At 48.7% G+C, this 24,101-nt stretch overlaps 1 protein-coding gene across 6 annotated transcripts in view; it reads left to right on the forward strand.

Annotated features, from left to right (window-relative positions):
- PRKN (parkin RBR E3 ubiquitin protein ligase) overlaps positions 1-24,101 on the forward strand; it is a 1,292,545-nt gene that overhangs the window by 1,263,775 nt on the left and 4,669 nt on the right. For 3 of the 6 annotated variants that reach the window (XM_059176589.1, XM_059176592.1, XM_059176595.1), the window contains one exon: positions 21,537-21,654. In XM_059176589.1, the coding sequence (XP_059032572.1) occupies positions 21,537-21,654 (118 nt within the window). Of the gene's footprint in view, positions 1-7,146; positions 7,548-21,536; positions 21,655-24,101 lie in introns of those variants that run through there. The other 3 variants (XM_059176590.1, XM_059176591.1, XM_059176593.1) reach the window with 2 other exon arrangements.

The raw sequence follows: 24,101 nt of genomic DNA on the forward strand, positions 1-24,101 counted from the left end.
ATCATCTCAAGAAGATATTTGCATTCCCATGTTCATAGCAGCGTTATTCACAGTAGCCAAGGCACAGACACAACCTAAGGATCTGTCAACAGTTGAAAGCTTAAAGAAGGGAAATATATCTATCTATCTATATATATATATATCATTGCATATATATATATATATATATAGATATATATATATATATGCAATGAGTTATTATTCAGTCTCTTTTAAAAAGAGGAAATTAAGTCATTTGCAACCACATGAATGAAACTGGGCATTAGAAGGCATTATAAGGCAGACAGAGAAAGACAAATGCTGCACGGTATCACATAGATGTGGACTAAAAAAAGAGAAACAAAACTCAAACCCATAGAAACAGGGAGTAGAAAAGTAGTTGCCAGGGTTAGAGGATGGGAAAAATAGGGAGAGGTTGGTAAAAGGGTACAAACTTTCAGCATAAGATACAAGTTCCTATGATCACATATATAACCTGGTGACTCTAAGTGGTGACTCTGTAGTGTAAATTGAGTAGAACTGAAGGGTTCTCTCTCTCTCTCTCACAGGGTAATATATGAGGTTCATAATCTAGTGACATAGAGAAACAAATAAGCAAATAATTAAACACTATTTGCTGAGAGGCACAATCAGGGAAATTGAGGACGCTATGACACCTAGTTTTCTAAGACGTTCAAGGAATTGGTCACAAGAAATGAAGTCTGAGACTGAGAAGATGAGCTATCCAGACAAAGACAGGACTTAAGGATGCTCTAGGCAGAGACAAAGTACGCAGAGTTCTAGAGATGGAGAAGCGAGACGTATTCAGAGAAGCGAGAGCAGCGCGGTGTGATCACGGCATAAGGTGTTGGCGGCGGTAGCAACAGACCAAGCTGGAGAAATAGGCAGAGGGTAGCCAATAAAGGCTCTTACGAGCCATGTCAAGGAAGTGGGAACTAAGGGCACTGGAAAGGTGTTGAAGGATTTGAAGAAGTTCGACACCGTCAGATGGGTGTTTTTGAAAGATCGCCAGAGGGGTGCCTGGGTGGCACAGTTGGTTGAGGATCTGACTCTTGGTTTCCACTAAGGTCATGATCTCAGGGTGATTGGGCTCTGCACTCAGTAGGGAGGCTGCTTGGGATTCTCCATCTCCCTCTCCCTCTGTCCCTTCCCCTGCTCGTGCTCTCCCTCTCTCTCTCTCCCTCTAAAAATAAACAAATCCTTTTTTAAAAAGAAAAAAAAAAAAGAATCACCAGCTGCAGTAGGAGAAACAGTAGGGAACTGTAATAGTTGTCAGGAAGCAGACCCTGTGACCGGGGGTTTGAGAGCAGGTGTGCGGAGGGCGCTCTGGGGAGCTCCGTGCAGAGCGACGGGAGCAGGGTTGAACGGTGGGGCAGCTACGACAGTCCTGTGAGATGCTCTGGCGCAGGAGCGGTCCTTCCGAGTCCCTCTGCATCACAGGGGCCAGACTTTTGCATCCCTCTCATCCCCAATGGTCCAAACTCGGGGTCGTGTGCCATGCTGAAGCCACGACTACTGAACATGACCATTCGCTATCACAAGGACTGCTGCGTGAGCGCTCCTGCCCCGCAGGGCTCCGAAGCACGCCAGGAGCTTTATTCCAAATGGTGCCTAACTCGCAGCGGCAGAGCCCCAGATACCACCATTGTGACTCTCCTCTGGCTTGCAGTAGGCTCCCTGTGGTCTTTTCCCAGCACAGACATTGAACGCCATGAGTGCATGGCCAGAGACAGGATGCTCTCAGGGCAGCCCAGCCCTCGGCACGGCGCTTTGCAGCTCTGGACTCCCTCGAGGCTGCCGGTGCTCGCTGGCCACCAGTAACAGCCTCTTTTATGGCCACCAGCCAGTAGGTCTCTACCTCCAGTTGGTGTCCTAGGACGGCTCCTGCCATAGACGGAGCTCCCATAGGTCAGGTTCCCAGGGAAACAGCCTCTGAGACTTGCACACAGGAGGGTCTTGGGAAGCGCTGACCGGGGCAGCAGCAGAGCAGCAGCAGGAGGCAGGACTGAGCAGAAGGAGGCTCCATCTGCATGGAAGACGGGGTGGAGCTGGGAAGTCAGGTGGCTCTCGACTTGCAGGGCAACCAGAGGCTGGCCTTTAGCATGCATCTGTGTCACTGGAGGTGGCCTGTCCCCACATCCACAAGTGCTCTTTGAGGAAAAGTGCTGGATAGCGTCTCAGTGGAGAACCAGCAGCAACCAAAGTTCCCAGCAGCTGCTGTGGGGCCCAATGTGGCAGCCGTCCACCACCAGAGGCAATCCCTGAGAGATGCCCGGTGTACTGGGGAGGGCAGCCAGGACCACCAAGATGTGGGGTTGGACGTCGGGGTTGGACATCGGGGCTGCGGACCCTGTCAATGAGCAAGAAGACAGGATGATAGAAGCAGAAGTTCAAGTCAGTGCTCGGACTTCTGACTTGGGCAGACGGTGGTGCCCTTCCCTGGACGAAGAAACACTGCGGCAAAATTGGGGAGTGCAGGGGGCGCCGACTCGCTTGGATGTCGGAGAGCAGGTGTTCAGCGGATAAAGGGAGGGGTGCCCAGGGCACCTGCGCGGGGATCCCCAGGCTGGAGCCAAGCAGATGGTCCAGTCGCGCCCCACTCAGCTGTGGTCCCTACCCCAGCCTCCCCCTCCTCGCGTGTTCAGCCAGAGGCCGGGAGGGGTGCCTCCCCGGGAAGGAGAATGATTCCAGGACGCTCAGAGGAGCCTGGATACCTGGATCTGTTTTGCCTCCGTATCTCATCCCCGTTATGTCTTGGACGTTTTCTGTGCTCCGCACATGCGCCTTCCAGAACTGGGAGCCTGGTGAACTTTATTCTCCCAGAAGTGCAGGTCCCGGTTATTTAGGTGTGTAGTTCCGGAATCATCTGTTGGTTTAAGTAAAGCAGCTTTATTGGTGACCACTTCCCTGAAGCCTTCAGGGGCTGGCGCCGAGCGCGGGCGCCCGGTGATGGTGATGCACCCCTGCGGGTGTGTCCCAGCACGTGGCTCAGTGCCAAGGGAGCTGAGTGAGTGCCTGGACCCCCGTGCCCTCTGTCGCCCATTTCCCAAGCACTTAGCCTGCGAGGGGAGCGGGGCTGGTACTCACTCACCGGACCGGGGCTGGTACTCACTCACCGGACCTGGTTCCCGTCTTCCCCACCTGCAAGCAAGTCCCTCAGATTCTAGCAGCCATGGTTCCTCCTCTGCCACATGGGGCCAGTCAGATCTCCTGAGCTATAAATAAGGAAACGAGCAGGCATGTGAATCACTTTATAGGTTGTAAAGTACTGCAAAACGGTAAAACCTGGGCTTCGGGTATTTTTAAGGCTGAATGCTAAAAATGTCAGGCATGACAGAGAGAGAAAATGAAAGATGACACCCAAGGACAAAGGATGGCGTGCAGGCACACGCGTACACACACGCACACACAGATGCACGCGCACTCTGACACAGGGGCCGGGCCTCAGAGGCAGACCCTGACCACACAGACCAGGTCTCTGTCTCTCCAGGGACCCTCCCGCCCCGCAGACTGCTTCCTTGTTGTCCGGAGCCTTCACTCCAGGAAAAGCCCGCGCTGGGCTCCTGGCCGCAGCACTTCCTGGGGCCCAGCCTCTCCCGTGGGGCCTCCCCCTCTCTCTGGAAGCCTCCCCAGCTTGGTGTTCACGCTGGGGAACACAATAGACCAGGCGGCCTGAGCTCCCTCACCTCAGCCCCAACCAGAGATTGGCCCTCCTCCCAGAGAGCTTCCCAGAGCCCCCATCCTCAGCAGCCCGGCTCTGAGCACGTCCCCGGGCAGGGGCAGGCTCATGGGCCGGGGGCTGCCTCTGCGGCTTCTGGATCCAGGAGGGGAGCGGGGATGCCGGCCAGCCTGCTAGAGCAGGGCCAGGTGTAGACTCCTCTCCCTTATTTGCTGGTCTGTATCCTGTGTAACAGACAGAACCTCACACACACACACACACACACACACACACACACACATGCACCCCCTCACTCCCCATGCCCCCCACAAACACACCCCACACCGGAGACTTTTACTCCTCCCAAGGAGGACATTCTGTGGGAAGCGGCGGGAAGAGGGGACACATGGCTGCAGAGCACCCGCTCCTTCACCAGATGGCGCCAAACCCTTAAGGGAAAAGATAATTGGCAAGAACCAGCGGCCAAAATGAAATTGGGCGGGGGGGGGGGGGGGGGGGGGACAAGGAGCATTTACCACTTTGGACTGACCACAGGGACAGGAGAATCAAAGGACTGTTTTCACAGGAGCAGCATCTCCGAGCGAAGGGCAGGTATGAAGAGCTAAGAGCTGGCCACTGGCTGCGGTAAATCCTGCCCTCACGGATAGATTAACAATGGGGCGGGGGCGGGGAGAATTCATGTCACACGCAGGACCCCTGGATGGCCCTTTGTGGGGAAATGGTTCTTCTGCTCCATGTGATTACCTCCTAACAAATTAAGCCCCCGCCCAGCGCAAGCCCCAAGGGCTTGCACGTTTAAATCGCTCACTTCTGTTTTCCAAATTTTCATTTCATTTCTCTCAGCAAGAACTGCCTGGGCATCTCTCGTCGGCCCGGCCTTACTCTGTGAGGAATCCAAGGCAAGGCAGAAGGGCTTTGAAGTCCAACAGATCTGGTCTTGAAAATGAGGTTCAGCCACGACAAGCCGTCGTGGTTACTTTCTGTGACCCTGGGCTAGGCAGTGGAGCCCAGTGGGTCTGTCCAACGCTAGTCTAGTCATTGATGTGAACGCTTTTTTAGATTTGGCCAACATTCCATTTCCAGGTGTTTATTTCTTTAAGTAAAAGAGGTACCCATAATGTGGTGGGCCTCAACCAATCAGTTGAGACTCTTAAGAGCAAAGATGGAGGTTTTCCAAAGAAGAAAGAATGCTGCCTCAAGACCGTAAAACAGGAACCCTGCTCGCCTGCCCTACAAATACAGGGCTTGCCAGCTCCAACAATCCCAGGAGCCAACTCCTTAAAATGAATCTGTGTATTTTATACATACATATATATATCCTGTTGGTTAGGTCTCCCTGGAGAATCTTGACCCATACGTTAGTTGTAGCCATTATTAAGTGCCTCATGTAACCTCTTGACACCATGCTTTCCTTGTCTGTAATGGGATACTGTAAAATCGGGCAGATTTATTGAAATGATGCACACATAATGCCTAGCTCGGAGCCTGACAAATCAGAATGTGTGCGGGATGAAGCAGATCTGTCCCCATCCATCCCCACCCCCGCGTACATACACCGCAAGCTCTCGGGCCCCACCCAGACCTGATTCAGAAACTGGGCTGGTGCTGTTGGGAGGTCATGCAGCGATTCTGTGTTTCAGGGACCCTCCAGCTGATGCTGAGACACGCCTAGTCGGAGGAGCCCCTTCTACTAATGGAAGTGCCACAAGGCAGGGATGTTTTGGTTTGTTGTTTGATTGTTTGTCCTCCCTTTTGTTTGCTAATGTGTCTGTAGTACCTGGGACAGTGTCTCGCACATCACAGGTGCCCGACATTTGCGTATGGAATGAATAGATTTTGGTGTCAGCTACAGCAAAAATAATAGTCTGCTTTCAACTAGGATGGCCTCACTTGACACAGAGGACAAGGCTGTGTTCTCTGCTCTGGCTTCCTTTTTGCGTGAGTGGTGCTTCCATATTCAAAATCCCGCGTCTATGTTGAAATTTTAATTACTTCGCTAAGCAAGCCATGAACTAGAGATCTTCGTTACCAAAAATCCAAATTAGCTTATCTTCCTTGATCAAGTATAGATGATTCCCCACATGTCAACTTGTAATAATAGTTGGAACACAAAGCACTTTAAAACACCCAATAGGAGCACCTGGTTGGTGCAGTGGGTTAAGCCTCTGCCTTCAGCTCAAGTCATGATCTCAGGGACCTGGGATGGAGCCCCGCATCAGGCTCTCTGCTTGACAGAGAGCCTGCTTCCCCCTCGCTCTCTGCCTGCCTCTCTGCTGCTTGTGATATGTCTCTCTGTCAAATAAATAAATAAAATCTTTTTTTTTAAGTCTGATAAGTGATACCTATTAATAATCTTGCTACTTAATATTTATGCTCTTCCATTTCCCCATCAATCTCAGAATAGGCTAATAGACATTCTTTATTTTGCTTTCCTTCTGCGAAGCACTTAAGGTCCCACTGGGCAGGACTGTAGACATCCAGCCCAACAGTGCTCGGGGTACATATTGCACATCTGGCAGAAATTGCCGTTGGTATTGTCATTAAAATATTCTTCTAAATTTCACTTGAAAGTGTGGCCCGTGAAGTTTGGAACTCAGTGGTGAGAGTGTAGCCTAGCACATCCCTCAGTCAGACACTCTATCACATACCAGTGCTCCAATGAGTTCTTAAATACATATGTATGTTCTGTGTCTATATCCATAGGTATATAATACATAAATAGAAATTACTAATATATATTCCTATTTTAAATTATATATCATTAATAATAATGTGTATATATATTACCCCAAAAGATACATTTTTAAAATGTGAGAACAATAAAGAAGAACAAAAAAAATAAAATAAAATGTGAGAACAAATTCTGTTGTCACCTTTAGGCCTGAAAGGTAAGGCAATGCTCTGACTCACCAGCAGGGGGCAGACTGCTCACAAGAAGTGGCCTTCCACTAACACACCTGTTAGATGTGCTGGGGTACTGGGAAAGTCGGGAAGGCTGCCTGCCGTCTGCAGAGGTGGGAATTGGCAGTAATTGCCTAGAAGTGATGTTATCTGGGCATTCAGTTTTGATGAGATGGGTGACACTTCCAAGCTGACATTCGCCCGAAAGCATTCACATCTGAATTAAGCCGACCGTATCTTCAGCGATTAATGGCAATCACATCCTTTTTGGAAAATAGATTTGAACTTGACTTTCAGAATTAGGATTTACTTTTCCAAATGTTGTCTAAACAGATGTCACAGATAAGTTGCTTCAAGCCTGAAAGACAACACGCGTGCGAACAGTCTCTCCGTGGTCTAACTTACAGATATATTAGCAACAAGCCCCAGGCGCAGATTTTAAAATGTGCCTGAGGACCCTTTGATTTACCTGCATTGTCCAAAAGACAGTGAAGGCCAGTCCAGACTCGCAGCTTCTTTTCGAGTTTGTACGAACGCGCATAGTCTGACGTTCCCACCTCCGTCAGCCAGAGGTGATGGTGTTGAAGGTGGTGACGGATGATGCGGAAGGGGACGATGAAAGCCATGGAGGTGATGACAACAAAATCATCGCGATGACGGTAGCAGGAAGCAGGAAGTTCGCGTTCAGGTGTACCAGGCTTCGTACGACCTCCTCTGCCCATTCGTCTTACCGACTCACACCAGCCCTGGAAGGATCTACCACGTTCTTCACATCACAGAGGAGCCGAGCCTGCGTCCGGCCACCACCCAGTTACGCGCAGCAGGGAAAGAGTGAAGCTGGGACTTAACTCGGGGGTGATGGGTTCAGCTCCTGCTCAGCGGAGAGCCTGCTGCTCCCTCTCCCTCTGCCTGCTGCTCCCTCCGCTTGTGTGTGCTCTCTCACTCTCTCGCAAATAATTAAAATCTTTAAAGAAATTTTTTTCCAGGGGCGCCTGCGTGGCTCATCATTAAGTGTCTGCCTTCGGCTCAGGTCATGATCCCGGGTGCTGGGGTGAAGCCTGGTGTCAGGCTCCCTGTTCCCTGCTTCTCCTTCTCCTACTCTCCCTGCTTGTGTTCCCTCTCTCACTGTGTCTTTCTCTGTCAAATAAATAAATAAATATTTTCCCCCCCACCATATAAGCAAAAACCATGGTCCCCTCTTTAGCTATAGATTGGCTGGCAGGCCAACATTTTCCTTGCTAAAGCAATTTTGAAGCTATATAGGACAATGCAGGAAGCTGCTGTTTCCAGCCATCTAGTATGTGAGGAGAGGGAATTGCCCCATCCCGCTCCCACCCCCACCGCACACACCATCCCGTCTCTTGACGGGCCAACAGTCAGCAGGCACAGAGGCCCATGAAGTTAACCTAATCGTTACACTGCCCTATATGAGACACAGGCTATGGCAGGGGAGGGTGATAGTGCTGAATCACCCAAGACCTTCACAGCTGGCAACACAGTAACAAGGCCCTGCTTTGTAGCTCGAGACTGAAGTCTAACAGAGAAAAAGTTTATCCAGCCAACCGAGGGAGATGGCCCCAAACCTCCCAGCAACTCACAACCCCCCAGCTGTTCTTAAAGATTCAAATCCAGACCTACTGAATCCGGATCCCCAGGGTATGAGCATAAGAATCTGTATTTATTTAAAAAACAAAACAAAAAAAAACACCTTTCCATGATCCTGAAGCCATGGGCGTCTGGCCATTGCTTGCAATCATTCCAGAGGGATTTGAACAGCAGTATCGAAGACATTCCAAAAGGATGCTAGGCTAAGACATGCTCATGTCCTTAGAAAGGGCTTGATAACAGCCCTTTTCCCTGGGATTGTTAGTCAAAGGTCTAACACAAACTGCAGTCAAATGCTCTACCACTGAGCTATACCCCCAAAGGTCTAACACAAACTGTCACTCGGGCACCCATAGCCCACTAGAAGGATGTTCGGGGCTGTGTTTCTCGGTTCCCCAGTGTCAGCGAGAGCTATAGCAGTGATGAGGGTCTCAGTGAGAGATGATGGTGGTCCGTCATCTCCTTCTTCCATGTGGATCCAACAGAAGAAGCCAGGAAGCAGTAAGGGTAACTTTGATGAGGTGCTGTGGCCCCCCGAGGGCCTCCTTGGTGGCTCTGTCCTGCCCGAGAGGAAGGCAGGCCCAAGGTGGAAGGTGCAGGGGGACACTCAGAGATCATAAGGACAAAGAGAAGGCATGAGCTTTGGCAGTTGGATTCTCACTCATGTCCTTTCTAGAACGGTTTCAAGAGGCCACGTGGAAGTGAGAGCCAGAAAGAGCGGGAGCATGCGGGGCCCCGTGGCGCTGGGCTGGGAAGCGAAGGTTTCTCCGTCTCCCCTGCTGGCTGCTCATGACCTTGTCATGACCTTCAGCCCCTTAGTCCTCTTCGTACCATGTGACACCCAGCAAAAGAAACAAATGGTAGTGGCAAGAGCACGGATATGAAATCGGAGAGCCCAGGGTTCCCTTCCGATTCTGCTGCTCAGACTGCGACCCAGTCCAGTCGTCTCTTGAAGCCTTGGCAGCAGAAACGGTCGACACCCAAACCCGCCTTCCAGGGAGGCTATAGCCGCTAAATCCAAGATCCCCGTGAAGCCCCTGACAGGGAGAGCGCCCTTCCTCATGTCCGAGAAACAGCATCACGGTTGGTTCCTCAAACCCTTCCCGTCCTGGCTCCAAGATCCCAGAGCTGCCGGCCTCCCCCCGCGCGGCACCTGCGCGCTGCGGACCGCAAACCGCGCCCTCGCGGGGGTCACAGCTCGGTGCCTAGACACGCAGCTTTGTGTCAGCCCACACTGAAGGATTCCTGGACTCAGCGGGAAGACAGGCCAAAGGACTGACTCCATGCGCATCTGAGAAGTGGAACGCCCTATCATTTATCAGGAAAGGATTCTGCGATACGGCTTCTCAGTGATGCACGGAACCGCTTAATGCCTCTGGGGGTGGGGGCAGGGGAGGCATCACCTCTGCCACCAAAAAAAAAAGAAAAAAAAATCATACCTTAGCAATTTTCTCTGAGTTTACTTCTAATTTTTCAAGGCTCTAAAACACCTGGGCCCTACTCGGTTGTGGGTAGTAAGAGTTCCCTGTCCCAGGAGACAGAGACTCCCGTCCCATGACACTAAAAAGCATTTCACAGTCACCATTCTGCCTTGTTCCTGAGGTGCTGGGGGATCTCTGCTGCCCCAGGCTTTCTCCTCTCTTGTCTCCGATGATTACACGCGGGCATCTCCACCCGGGCCCTTGGCTTCTTGTCTCACGCGGGCTCCTAAGCCCTCCGAAGCTTTAGGCTTCTCTCTGCAGAGTGGGCACTGAGCTCTCTGGACCCCCGCCTCGGGTCCCCGGGGTTGATACCCACACCTTCAGCTGCCGCAGGGATGTCGGCACCGGGCTGCCCAGCCGGGGACAGGACGCCGTGGGCAGGACGCCGTGGGCAGGACGCCGGGGACGGGACGCTGGGGACGGGACGCCGTGGGCCGGGACGCCGGGGACGGGACGCCGTGGGCCGGGACGCCGTGGGCCGGGACGCCGGGGACGGGACGCAGTGGACGGGACGCCGGGGCCGGACGCCGTGGGACAGGGCGCCGTGGGCAGGACGCCGTGGGCCGCCCAGCCGTGGACAGGACGCCATGGGCAGGACGCCGGGGACAGGACGCCGGGGACCAGCAGCTCATCCTTTCCCCCTACGACATCTTCTTCCCGTGCGTCCCTCCTTAGTTTGATAAGTTGTCCCCACTGTGGTGCAGGGGGACCGGCCAGCGCCAGCGAGAGCCTGCCCTCCTGCTGCTCCAGGCTTTACACCGAATGCCCTCCCCGCACTCCAGGTCTGCCCGTGGCTCCACACAGGCCCTGGAAGGACCACAGTGCAGTGGGAGCACCGAGGCTTAGGAAGCAAACAAGAGCTACGTGTGCCTTTCCAGCTGCGTCTCCTTGGGGAGGTGACACAACCTCTCCAGGCTCATTTTCCGCATCTGCAAAACAAGGGTAGCCTTTGCATGATTTCATGTGTGGGGTTATTGCAAGGATTAAAGGTGTTAGATACAGTGTGTTTGGCACATAGTAGGTTCTCAGTAAATGACACCTCTTATTCTAACAAAAACAACCTGTTTAAGACCATGTGCAGTATGCCTACGACTTCCTGTGTTTCACATATGGAATAATGTCTGTGTCCCCTAACACGTCAGGCTTCTCTCTCTTGCTACTTTGCACATGACCCCTGGAGCCCTCCTGAACAGGGGCTTTCCTTCTGTTTCCTGCCCTGTTCACTCACGATGGTTTACTTAATATTTGTCACACCCCTAGTATGTAGTCAGGCCATTCCCTCTGTCTAAAGTGGCCCCGTTTATCTATTCAAATTCTGCCCACCACTTGTGAAAGCACCTGCTTGGATACTCACTTCCTTTGAGTCTCTCCACCCTTCCAGAATCCTCTGTGCACCCTCTCCCAGGAGACTGGCATTGCTGCCAAACACCGGCTGCTCTCATAAAGGGGCACATCCCAGGTCGTGTCTTATCCACTCCACTGGGTTTTCACATTCTGAGACGAGAAGCCCCGTTTTTCCAATAAACCTTGCAGCCGAGCGCCGCAGTCATTGGCTCAGTCTGTCCCGAGGCTTGGAGCGCCCGTTGTGAGCTCAGCCAGCACTAGGGGCTGGCAAAGGATGCCCAGGGATGCGTGTTGGGCAGCATTTTCATTGGCCTGTTTTGAATGTGTTTGCTGTGAACGTTGGGTCTGAAACCGCAGTGCTTGTGTCTTCTCTTTTCACCTTTGCAGCTCTGTGGACTTAGACCTGCTGTTATGATCTCAGATAGAATGACTTCATACTCATTCTCTCCCCTGACTTGTCTGAAATCTAATCTCGTGACTTAGGCGACCACGACACCTAAATATTGAACCGTGAAGCACTCGGGCTAGAACCTGGCACTTCGGCAGTTCGTTAAATTCTCTCCTTGTTGGTCAGATTCGGTGTCCAGAATTTGTAACACAATCGTGTTTTCGTTCATATGTGGTTGGGGCTATCACTAGCCTCTATTAATTGCGAGATTTACTATGTCATCCCCTACGTGTATAAAATGTGGTGATACTCTAGCCATCTTCTTGAGCTGATCCGTGTCCTGATGCACCGCTCACCGTCAGAGCCTAGAACTAGGTCCCCGGCTAGCCAAAGCTCTTCTCAGATTCGCCCGGCCCTGCTCCTTGGCCAGTCCATTTTGTCTCTCTTGTTCTTCGCTTCCAGGTACAGTATGGTAGGGCTTGTTCCCCAGTAACGAGAGCGGACAGGAAGCAGGGAGCTACAGCCGTCCGGAAGTGTGTGGTGATGCTCTGCGGAGGGAAGGGTCAGCCAGCTAGTGAGGCTTTACTGAGTGTGAGTGCTCGCTGTGTGGCGGGAGGAGCTCAGGCCCCCAGCCCTGCTGCAAGCCCTAGATAGGGTGGCTGATGAGCGCGACACGCAGCGATCTATCCTCCCAGCCGGGACCCTCTGAGACAGAGGGCATCTCGATAATTTCATGGGACAATAGGTAGAGATCCTGGGTGTTTTAAGATAGATTTTTTTCCCTCGAGTGCCCGAAGCCCAGCAGATTAGGAAATGATGGCCTGGAAAAGAAGAGTATGTTCCTCCCAGACCCGAGAGGAGGGGCAGGCGACACCCTGCAGGGCCCCTTGGAGAAGCATCGGGGCTGCTCAGGAGTCAGAGGAAGCAGGGGAAGCATGGACTGTGGTCTCCATGGGAAGGAATGGGTAAGGCAAGGCGAACGGGCTTTGGGTCAGCTGGTTTGAACAATTTCAGTGCGCTCTGGGGGACAGGAGCTGTCCTTCGTCGTCTAGGACCTGGCCCAGATGTGATTAGGACAGGGGAATGGTGGTCAGGAGTGTAGGAGCCCATTAGAGGAGGCAGCTGGGCTCTGGATCGGTTGGTTTGCCCATGAAGGTCATGCTAGAGTTGTTTACTGTCCCTTGGGAGGGGCGGTCCCTCTGGTGTCCAGGGTGCCCCACATGTCAAAGCAATCAGCATAAAACAATGCCTCAGACACACAGCAAGCCAAGACGCATGGTCACCCTATCAACACGAGAAGCTTGTCCCCTGTGCCCCCTCCCACCACCTCTCTGAGGACCGCACCCCACCCCACTGGCCCACCCGGGGCTCTTCTCCCTGTCCACATCCTGGGGAAGCCCTGGATCCATTTGCAGCAGTCCACGCTCAGCCCAGGAGGTGCCAGCCCAAGGCTCCAGATCCTGGCCGGCCTCTAGAATGAGTAATAGGCGCTTCAGAGTTTCCAAAGCTGGAGAAACTGTCCATGCATTTAAAATGAAGAAGAGGTGTGCTTTCTTCCCTATGCAAAAGTCTTCGAAACCCGGAGTCTAGACAGGAAATGCTGACAAAGCAAAACCTTGAAGGTGAAAACAGAAATTGCTGCTCTAGCATGTTCCTTTCCTCTCTTCTCCCATGAATCAAAACCTCCTTAGCTATACCTCCCACTCCGCTGAGATACTGCAGGCCGACTGGCCCAGCCGTTTCGCTTCACTCCAGCGTGCAGGTGGTTACACAAGAAGTGTTTTGCTACTCCTCCCAGGTGTGGAGTTGTCAGCACCCTATCCCAAGGGACCTTGAGCTGGGGCTGCTAGGTGCACAGCCATTGGGGAGCAATCCTCGTGCATCCCCTCTGACCCTGCTCTTGTCCTCCATGCTCTGGGGATCAGGAAAGAAGACAGAGAAAGCTGATATTTTGACAGGAAATTATTTCTCTTTGTATGACATGATTTTTATCCTTCTCCGAAAGATCAAGCATATCAATGGAAATCCAGTTTTCTCATTCTTTTTTTTTTTAAAGATTTTACTTATTTATCTGACAGAGACCACAAGTAGGCAGAGAGGCAGGCGGGGGGAAGCAGGCTCCCCACTGAGCAGAGAGCCCGATGCGGGGCTCGATCCCAGCACCCTAAGATCCTGACCTGAGCTGAAGGCAGAGGCTTAACTCACTGAGCCACCCAGGTGCCCCTCTGGTTCTTGATCAACTTTCAGTAATGTGCTGTTGATAGAGTCTGAAGCTTCTTGAAGTCACTCTCTGAATCTTTTTCTTGGGGAGAGCATAATATCCTTTGTCAAAATAAACATTTTATTCACCCAGCTGAAAATGCTTCTTTTATTTTTAAAGATTTTATTTATTTGAGAGAGAGAGAAAGCACGAGTCAGGAAGGGGGGACGGAGAGGGAGGCAGAGGGAGGGAGAAGCAGACTCCCAGCGGAGCAGGAAGCCTCATTCGAGGCTCAATTCTAAGACCACAGGATCATGACCTGAGCAGAAGGCTGACTAAGCCACCCAGGGGCCCCTGAAAATGCTTTTAATTTGGCAACATATGTACATGTCCAGAGGCAGAAACTTCCACCCAGGGGAATTCTGCTGAGGAATTGTCATGAGAAGTACAGACTCCTCTATAAAAACATGTATCTCGAGGTTGTTTAGACCGATAAGAAGACCCACATTTTGAGATTAAGGAAGCTGGATGCATTCAGACCCTGGAAAAAAATGCAAACTAAAATTCTGTCCACACAAACACACACACACACACACACACCTCTATAAATGATATGGGGAAAGGTTCATGATGTATTTTAAAGGAAAAAAATGTGGATTACAAAAATAATATGTATAGTATTTGTAAAATTTTTAAAAGACTGAAAATATAGGCATAAAACTGTAGACAGTGGTTCTGTCTGGTGAGGGGCTGCAGATGATTTGTATCATCTTTTAATCCTTCATCTCTCAAAATTTTCTTAATGAGTATGTACATTTTGAAATGAGATTTTTGAAATTATCTACCTTTAAATAGTGATTGCAATCACATAATAGTACCAAAAATGAGAGAATTTGAAACTTACTGTAATTTCCACATACATATTTAAAGTAAGATTTGGGTTTTAATATGAAAAATTAAACACATTAGATATGTGCATACATAATATACTATAAAGCAGTATATTAAGCAAAGGAATAATGATTTTCAAGAAGTAAAGTGAACACACGTGCACCGCGCCCACTGTAAGAAGCAGAGCTTCGAGCCGACCTCTGACATCTGACCGTGAGCCCTTAGCTCTCTATAAAACTCACCTCCCTTTTGCCCAGGGAGACCATTGCCCTGCATCGTACATGAATCACCTTCTGTGTGTCTTTGGGTTTGTTTTTTTTTTTCTTTTCAGCATAACAGTATTCATTATTTTTCACCACACCCAGTGCTCCATGCAATCCGTGCCCTCTATAATACCCACCACCTGGTACCCCGACCTCTCACCCCCCCGCCCCTTCAAACCCCTCAGATTGTTTTTCAGAGTCCATAGTCTCTCATGATTCACCTCCCCTTCCAATTTCCCCCAACTCCCTTCTCTCCATCTCCCCATGTCCTCCACGCTATTTGTTATGCTCCACAAATAAGTGAAACCATATGATAATTGACTCTCTCTGCTTGACTTATTTCACTCAGCATCATCTCTTCCAGTCCTGTCCATATTGCTACAAAAGTTGGGTGTCTTTGGGTTTTTAACATGTATTTGCTTTTTCTTGCTATCTAATGAATGTTTTTTGAAAGCACCTATACTTTTATCACAAATTAATCCCTTACTTAAATTCAACATTTCCCTCACTAGGAACACTGACCATAAACGAGAGTAATTTAAGAGTAATTTTAGCACGACCTGTGGCTCAATCCAATAGAAGTTACTTACATTGTCATATCAAGTTACAGTTTCTACAGATGTCCTGAAACATCACTTATGCTCATCACAACCTCAAAATAATTGTGATTTTACATCAGTCACTGGATCCTGCTAGCTAATGTGTTAACAAGAACAAAACACATACAGTACTATGCCCCCCAAAATCTATTATTTAATAACCATATTTCAAGATAGCTGGCTCCTTTGAATTTTACATTTTGCAATTTACAACTTCCTGGGAAGTCCAAAGACTGCCAAAGGGAACCATGGCACAAAAAAGAAAAGTTAAGAACCCCACTCTAGACCAGGGCCAGGTATGGTAGGTCCAGCAACGGCCCTTAGTAGTTAGATGCCTGCACCCTACTCACTGACCCCTGGGAATATGGTACCTTACCTAGCAGAAGGAACTTTGCAAATAGGATTGGGGGTGATTCCTAGATGATCCAACTGGGTCACACCTAATTGCCTGAGCCCCCAAAGGGAGGGAAATTTTTCTAGATGAAATCAGAGAGATGGAGCAGAAGAAGAGGCAGGAGATACTGAAGCATGAGAAGGACCCCTCCTTCACCTTTGCAGGAGCCAAGGGAGCCAAGACCAAGGGAATGCAGGAAGCCTCTAGAAGCTGAGAATGACCCCCAGGTGACAGCCAGCCAGGAAACAAACCCTCCGTCTGCAGCTGCCAGCAGCTCAATTCTACAATGGGCAATATGTAAATGAATGAACATGACTGTTTCGATAAAACTTTATTTACAGCATAGTGGCAGACCAGATTTGGCCAATGGGCCATCCTTTACCAACCCGTTCTCTAGATGACCATGCACTTCACACCTACTGTGAGTACTGAGCTATTTGTCGTCATTTCTGCCACTTGATACTTTTGATGTCTTTCTATATTTCCATACTTCCATTTCTTGCCTTTTTTTTGACTTTTTGTTTGCTTTTTCCATTAATTCTATTTTTTTGCTTATTCAGAAGCAAAATACTTTCTTTTCTTTTAAAGTTTACACTAGAAATGTAAACATCTTAATGTGACAAAGTCAATGACCCTCAGCCTAAATAATATCAGCACCTTAGAGTCACTGAATTCTGTTACTTATATGCAGTTCTTGTCCAGCGTTTTAGTTCTACCTCGATACTTTAAACTGATTAAGTGAACATGATTTTGATAGTTTTATATAGTCAGTATTTGTTTTGTCATATCCACACAGAAGCATTTTCTTTGCTCACAGTTGCTTCTTGTAACTCAGGTCTTCATTTGGACTTGATCCTATTGGGTTTTTCCTTTAGTGAAGGCCTGTTGATGAGAAATACCCATCTTATGTCTGAAAGTGTTTTTATTAATACTTATTTTGAAAATTAATTTTGCTTATTTATAACTCTAAGTAGACTGGTTCTCCTTAGTACTTTGTGGATCTTATACTACTGTCTGCTAGCGCCCATAGGTTAAAGAAATCTGCCGTCAGAATAATTGTAGCCTCTTTGTAGTTAATCTGTTTTCCTTGCCTCTGTCTTCAGTACTGTTTCCCCTGCATGACCTCTGCTATCTTGGTCTGGAACTCTAGAGAAGTGGACTTTCTCACTGTCTCCTCACTAACTTGTACTCTCCTTTTCATATTTTTTACTGTTTGCTCTCTGATCTGCAATCTGTAGAATTTCTCCAGCTTCATCTTCCAGTTTACAAATTCTCCCATCATTTGTATCTAATTTGCTATGTAATTCTCCAACTGAGTTTCTAATTTTAATCATTGGTTTCTTTGCATTCAGAAAAATGCACAAAAGAAATAGGTTTTCTTTTTCAAATCTGCCTGGTTCATTATGATAACCTCATATGCCTTTACCAAACTTCTCATACTTTTATTTCTTGGAGCATATCAAACATATTTATTTTGTACTCTGTATCTGATCATTCCAGTATCTACAACATTTGCTGGTCGGATTCTTGAGTTTTGTATTTCTGCCACTTTCACTAATGATAGCTTCTTTCCTCCTATACTAGGTAACTTCTCTATTGTGATCTTTTGCTCTTTGGAATTTTATTTGTGTGATTTTTTTTTTTGAAGTTTGGCTTTTTTAAGTGTACTACTATATGTAAAATAGTTTTGCTTCAGCCAGGTTCCTGGGTATGCTACCAGAGTGTTTCAAATTAAGTTTTTGTCTCGGGTTCTTTATTCGGCTAATCAGTAGTGAATTCTTTTCACTACTAGTAATGAATTCTTTTCACAAAAACCTTGCATATGAGGCTTAGTGGTTAGGAATTCTCAGAGAGGCTTTGTCTCCCCAACCTTCTTCACCATAAGGCTGGAACCAGCACAAATCTTTATTAATTCTTAATCCATTCTCTCCTCTGGGAAGACTCTTTTCCCTAGTCCATCAGCTGTGGAGGTCACCCCTCAGGAGTCTAGGTTGTCTGTGTGTAATGGGAAAATTTGATTCCACCTTTCATCCTGCTCTGGCCCAGGTTTTCTCTCTGTACTCTCTAAAGAGCCAGACTCTGGGCAGGCTGAGACCAGGAAAATACCCCCATCACAAGCCCCAGATTCCTCCTTCCCTTAACCAGGAGGATTTTCTCTTTCCCTTTCTAGGCATCAGTGATTTCCTTTCCTTCTCTACCAGATCAGCCGTGCATTAATATCTTCCATATTCCATCCATCATTTTTAGATGTGGAGACCAGGGAGAATTGCACTCAGTGCACAGTGTGCCAGATTGCTGAAAAGCAACATTTCAAAATTAGTTTTTAGTAAGTAAAATTATATATTGCTCTGATCTAGATGCCCCCATAGACAATGTTAAAGCCTCACTTTAGAATTACAAGCTCCTGGGCCTTAAAAAGAAAATCTTGGAACCTATGGTTGTGGGGGATGTATTTGCTGTGTATTGCTGAGGATTAGGCCCACGTGTGAATCTGAGCTGACTGGAAGATGTGTAGTTCAGATCAAAACCTACTTACTACATCTTGCAACCGCTGAACTTAACCACACCTTTATCCCCCTGCACTCTCAGCCACGAGTGGCCTGTAAGCTGGGGTCAAAGGGAGTTCTCAGTACCTGTGGTTGTTCTTAGCCATTAAACTTACTCTGTGACATTATGTTAGATTTAGATGTACAACATAATGATTATATATATAATCACATATATAATATATATCACATATTTTATATATATATATATATATATATATATATATATATATTGAAATGATGACCACAAGTTTAGCTAACATCCCTCACCACATATAAATACAACCTTTTTTCTTCTCATAAGAACTTCTAAGGTCTCCTCTCTTTGCAACTTTCAAATCTCTAATGCAGTATCGTTAACTACTTTCATTCCCCAAACCCACCTCTGGTCACCATCAGTCTGTTCTCTGTATCTCTGAGTTCAGGCTTAGATTCTACATATAAGCGAGACCATATAGTATCTGTCTTTCTCTCTAAGTTACTTCACTTAGTGAAATGCCCTCAAGCTCTACCCGTGTTGTCACAAAGTGCAGGATACCATCTGCCACGGTGTCTGGCCAGTCTACGTCCCCCCAGCAATGGCAAGAGCTCCCTCTTCTCCACATCTGCTGCTGTGCTCTCTTGTCTCGTTGCAATATCCATGCTAACAGACATGCGGAGAAGTCTGGTTGTGGCTTTGATTTGCATTTATTTCCTCGAGGAGGAGCGCTGCCGGCACCTTTTTATGTACCTGTAGGCCGTGTGTAGGTCTTCTTTGGAAAAATGTCTACTCCGATCCTCTGCCCATTGTTTTTTTTTATCAGGTTGCTTGGTTTTATTGCCATTGCATTTTCTGACTTCTATATATATTTTGGATACTAACCTCTTAACAGAAGATTTTCGAGTATCTTCCCCCAATTAGCAAGTTGCCTTTTAGTGTTACTGATGGTTTCTGTTGCTATGCAGAAGCTTGTTAGTCGGATGGAGTCCCACTTGTTTATTTTTGTTTTGGTTGACTCTGCTTTTGGTGTCTTTATGACTGAAAACTTAACATTTTTTAAGTATTTAGAACTTGATGGCGAAATCTTAAAAGCTGGATTCATATGCAGGGTGGAGATTTCTACTCACCAGATTTGGCATCTTTAGGTAACTCACCCCACTGGGGTGACTAGATGATGACTACATACTAAGGCTGCATCACTCTCACCACTTAGAAATCCTGCTGGGGCACCTGGGTGGCTCAGTGGGTTAAAGCCTCTGCCTTCGGCTCAGGTCATGATCTCAGGGTCCTGGGATGGAGCCCCGAGTAGGGCTCTCTGCTCAGCGGGGAGCCTGCTTCCTCCTCTCTCTCTGCCTGCCTCTCTGCCTGCTTGTGATCTCTGTCTGTCAAATAAATGAATAAAATCTTTAAAAAAAAAAAAAAAAAGAAAGAAAGAAAGAAAAGAAAACCTGCTAATCACAGTGGTGCTGAACAGAGTTTGATTCTCAAAGCACAATGTTATGTGTTAGAAACCTATAGGTGAGCATCTTTGGTTTGGGTTTCCATCCTTCAGGATTTCAAAAAAAAAAAAAAAAAATTTAAGATTTTATTTCTTGAGAGAAAGAGAGAGCATAAACATGAGCAGGGGGGTAGTTAGTGGGAGAAGCAGACTCTCTGCTGAGCAGGGACCCGAGCTGGGACTTGATCTGAGGACCCTGGCGTCATGACCTGAGCCAAAGGCAGATGCTTAAACAACTGAGCCCCCCGGCACCCCCATGTTTTCCAAATTTTTACATTTGACAGGCACCAATGCTGCCATATACGATGTAAGCATTTCTGAACCTGGCATTTGACCTTTATTAATTAATCAGAGGCCACATTTGAAAAATAAGTTTGTTATCTTATTAGAAACCCCACCATTTTCTCTAGGTTATTGGGAGGAACAACTGAAAAATAGAAGTCAAAGTGTAAAAAAATAATGTTATAAATTTGCAAAGTATTATCATCATTATTATTAGACTAATATCAGAGTATTAGAGCATTTTTTGTTATTTGATTTCTTCACTAATTTATATTTGAAGTTACTTTTAGTAGTTTCTTGATATAAAAATAGCTCTGGAGATATTTTTAATTAGTTTTTACAGGTCAGTAAAATAACTTGCGTGCTCATATTAATTTTAAAGTATAGAAGAAACAAATGTTTTGAATACGACAGAGGCCAAAATGGAGGGATTCTGTTCAGCTGAAGATGTTGGAATATATTTAAATATAGACCTCGGCCACAAGTCTCTTGTACTGAATCCAAAAATATACCCATTCTTTTTCTGCACACGTCATCGGTACTGAAGTAAGTGTGAGAGAGGACAGCGTCTGAGTGGTTAGACGGAGCAGGACGAAACCTCCCTTCCTCTTTGTCCAGCGAGTCGGGAAAAACTCAGTCCTGTGACCATAACAATATTAACAAACATTTCTGAGAGCTCGCCATGTGAGAGATCCTGAGGGAATTCATATTAACACTTAACAACGTGCATCAGATACCCGTTCGAAGCCTTTCAAGAAATTCACTCCACCCCTGATACCCCAGTGCACTAGGCATTCCTCGCTTCCCTCTAAGAGAGGAGAACTTTCCGAGAGGTGACGGTGCATCTTACAGTCAGTCCCTCACCTGGATGGGGCTGGGGTAGGAGCCCGGGCGGCGTCCCCAGACTCACAGTCTCTCCCCTGGCTCCTCCCGACCCCCTCCGCCTTCCATGTCACGTCAACTCCGTTTCCTTCTTCCGGCTCCTGTCCCTTCTGTGACAACATTTGGAGCTCCCCATCCTCAGGTGCAAGAATGAAGGGTAAGGAGATGTAAAGGAATCTTGAAACATCCCATTTACCAGCTCTGGGCAGCTGGTGAGCCCACCTCCTCCTCGGTGGGAAAGAAGCATGAGCACACTCGCCTGACAAAGCATCGAAGGCAGTGTCCATAGGGCATTCTCACCTCGCCTGCACGGTTCATACCTCACAGACGTCATTCATGACCATTATCCAAAACAACCGAAGGGATCTCGCACTATAAAATTAAGCTGTTTTCTCAGCACATAAGTGAAGGCCGCAGGCAGAGGAAACCGTGTTCCGTGCATGTCGGGCCTTGTCCCACACCTGTCAAGTGTGTTTATGCTTGAGTTTCTTCCTTGAGGCACTCCCAGTTCTAGGAATTTTCTGGACCTGTGTCTCAAAGAACCGACACATCAACCCCCATGTAAAGCTCTGAGTCGCAGCTCCTTCTGTCTTCACCCCGCAGGCTTACCGAGGTGACCAGAAGGCCGCGGAGCAAGCCCGGTGGGAAGAGATCTCCAAAGAAACGATCAAGAAAACCACCAAGCCCTGCCCTCGCTGCCATGTGCCCGTTGAGAAGAATGGTGAGTCCGGGAAGAAGTGAGGGTTGGGGGAGCGCTCCTTGGAGAGCGGGAGCCAGCGGCTGGAGCAGTCAGGAACTGTAAGAGGACATGTAACTGCTGAGCTCAGCACCCTGGGAATTTGGAGCCATTGGCCAGAACGCCGGTCTCCGCTCTCCCAGGCCAAGTTTTTAAACTGCCTAAGGCTGAGATCCTCCTCTGTCAAAGAGAGATGAAAACAGAAGCTGTTTCACACCAGGAGAATCATGAGCTGTCGCACACGGCAGATACACAGCCAAGTGCCTGGTTTAGACGATCAATAAACCTAATTGCCCTTATTATTATTAATTATTAATAAAATTAGACACTTCGTATCTGGTAAGCAGTCCACTAGTGTAGCCAAATATATATATACATATATATATATATATATGTATGTATATGTATATATATAATGGAAGCTTCTCAGCCCCGTATTTCTCAGCGTTCTCGAGTTCCTCAGTAGGGAAAGAGTTGCCAGGTCATTCCTATAGCACGTCCCTCTTGCATAATAACCACACAAACAATTAACTCATATTGAGCATTTACAGGGTGTTTGGCCTAAGTTCCCTACAAATGTGAGATCATTTAACGCTCACAGAAATCACAATATATTCCCATTTGCAATGTGCATTAGCAACTCAGAATCCTTTTGTAAAGAAACTGATTTAGTTTTGTTTGATTTCCTGGTTCCCATATCTGGGAGCCATGACTTCCTTTTCTTCCTGCCACACCAGCTTGTAGACCGTTGGAGAGCAGCGTGCACTTGGGCTCATGCTTGTCCGCCCTTGTTGCGGGAGATTCGGTGCTGTGTATTTTAACCCCACTCACCTGCTTTGTTAAAATACCCTCTGCATGCATCTGTCTCTCCGTAAACCTATTCCTTTAGCCTTTTGCCAACTACTCTCAGTTCTGAGAAGGTGAGGTGACCGCGGGGAGATACGCCTGGAGTTCGCCCTCGCCTGCCGCCGGTCATTTAGGAGTCCCCCGGTAGGCCCTGCTCTGTGTGGGTTCACGGGCATGGAAACGCGGGATCCGTATCTGAACGGTTCTCTTCTTAACGACAATTCCAATCCCAAGAAAGGCTGGGACCCCCCAGCCCCGACGCACTCAGTAACTGCGGGAGCCCCGTGACTGCGGGGACCCTTGGGGCGTGCAGATGGCAGGACCGCCCTTCCTGCTCCTGTCCTCACGGACAAGGAGCCCCTGTAACCCACCGAAGGACACGGGGGGAGGCCCGCTCAGCTCCCCGACGGTGCATCTGTGCCAGTGGCTGCACTTCTTCTCCCCTTGAGCTTCCCAGGGCTGGGGCGACCGCACCGGGGTCCTGTGGCCTGCGGCAGTCGGCGCGCGTCCTCCCTGCTCGGCGGCGCTGGCCTGTTTGGCTCTGGGATGCCCCGTTCACGGTAATTCTGATGCCTCACACCAACCAGGGCCCCGGCTGCCATCCGTCCGGGATGTGCCAACCGGCATGAAGCCATCACAGCCCAGTGCCCAGAGCCCGTTCCAAGTGTGAGAGGTGCCCGCTGGCTCGCTGGGGAGCGGAACCCGGCAGCCCCGGGACAGGCCCGCAGGCCCGTTTCCCCAGTTGTGTCCCTCAGAAGGTGTTCATGATGCGAACAAGAGAGCACCGACACAGCCCAGAGCAGCAGGAATGGGCTCAGCTCAGGCCACGTCCCTGGCTCGGAGACAGTGGTCTCCTGAAAATAAAGACACAACTGTGCGTCATGAGTCCTCGCGTCCCTCTGCGCACGGGGATGTGCCTGAATCCTGTAGGAGGAGAGGAGTCAGTGGAGCCGGGGCAGGAACTCTGGCAGCCCTCACTGCTCGAGAGTGCCGTGGAGGCAAGTGGAAGTCAGGAAAGATGCAGGGCCGCCTGGCTGGCTCAGCTGGTCCAGCGACTGCCACCAGCCTGGGATGCTAGGATCCCCGGATTGAGTCTTGCGTCAGGCTCCCTGCTCAGCGGGGACTTGCTTCTCCTTCTCCCTCTGTCCCTCCCCTGCCCATGCTCTCTCTCAGTCTGGCTCTCTCTCAAATAAATAAATAAATAAAACATTAAAAAAAAAAAAAAAGGTGCAAAGAGCCTTCACCAGGGAGGGTACGCAGTGCTGATAAACACGGGCCGTGCTCCAGCTCACACGTATTTCAAGAGTGTACATTAAATACTAAGAAACCATGTTGCTATTATCGAAGGGCAGGAACCTTGCCTGTTTCTTCCCTGGGCCCAGAAAAGCACCTGACAAATACTCATTGAATTAAAAAGTAGCTAGTTAAAGGGGATGACACATAAACAGATATATTTTTTAAGATTTTATTTATTAGAGAGAGAGAGAGAGCACTAGCAGGGGGAGCAGAAGACGGAGCGGGAAGCAGACTCCCCACAGAGCAGGGAGCCTGATCCAGGGCTCCATCCCAGGACCCCAGGATCAGGA

The sequence above is a fragment of the Mustela lutreola genome, chromosome 6 (genome assembly GCF_030435805.1).
Source record: "Mustela lutreola isolate mMusLut2 chromosome 6, mMusLut2.pri, whole genome shotgun sequence".
Taxonomy (NCBI): Eukaryota; Metazoa; Chordata; class Mammalia; order Carnivora; family Mustelidae; genus Mustela; species Mustela lutreola.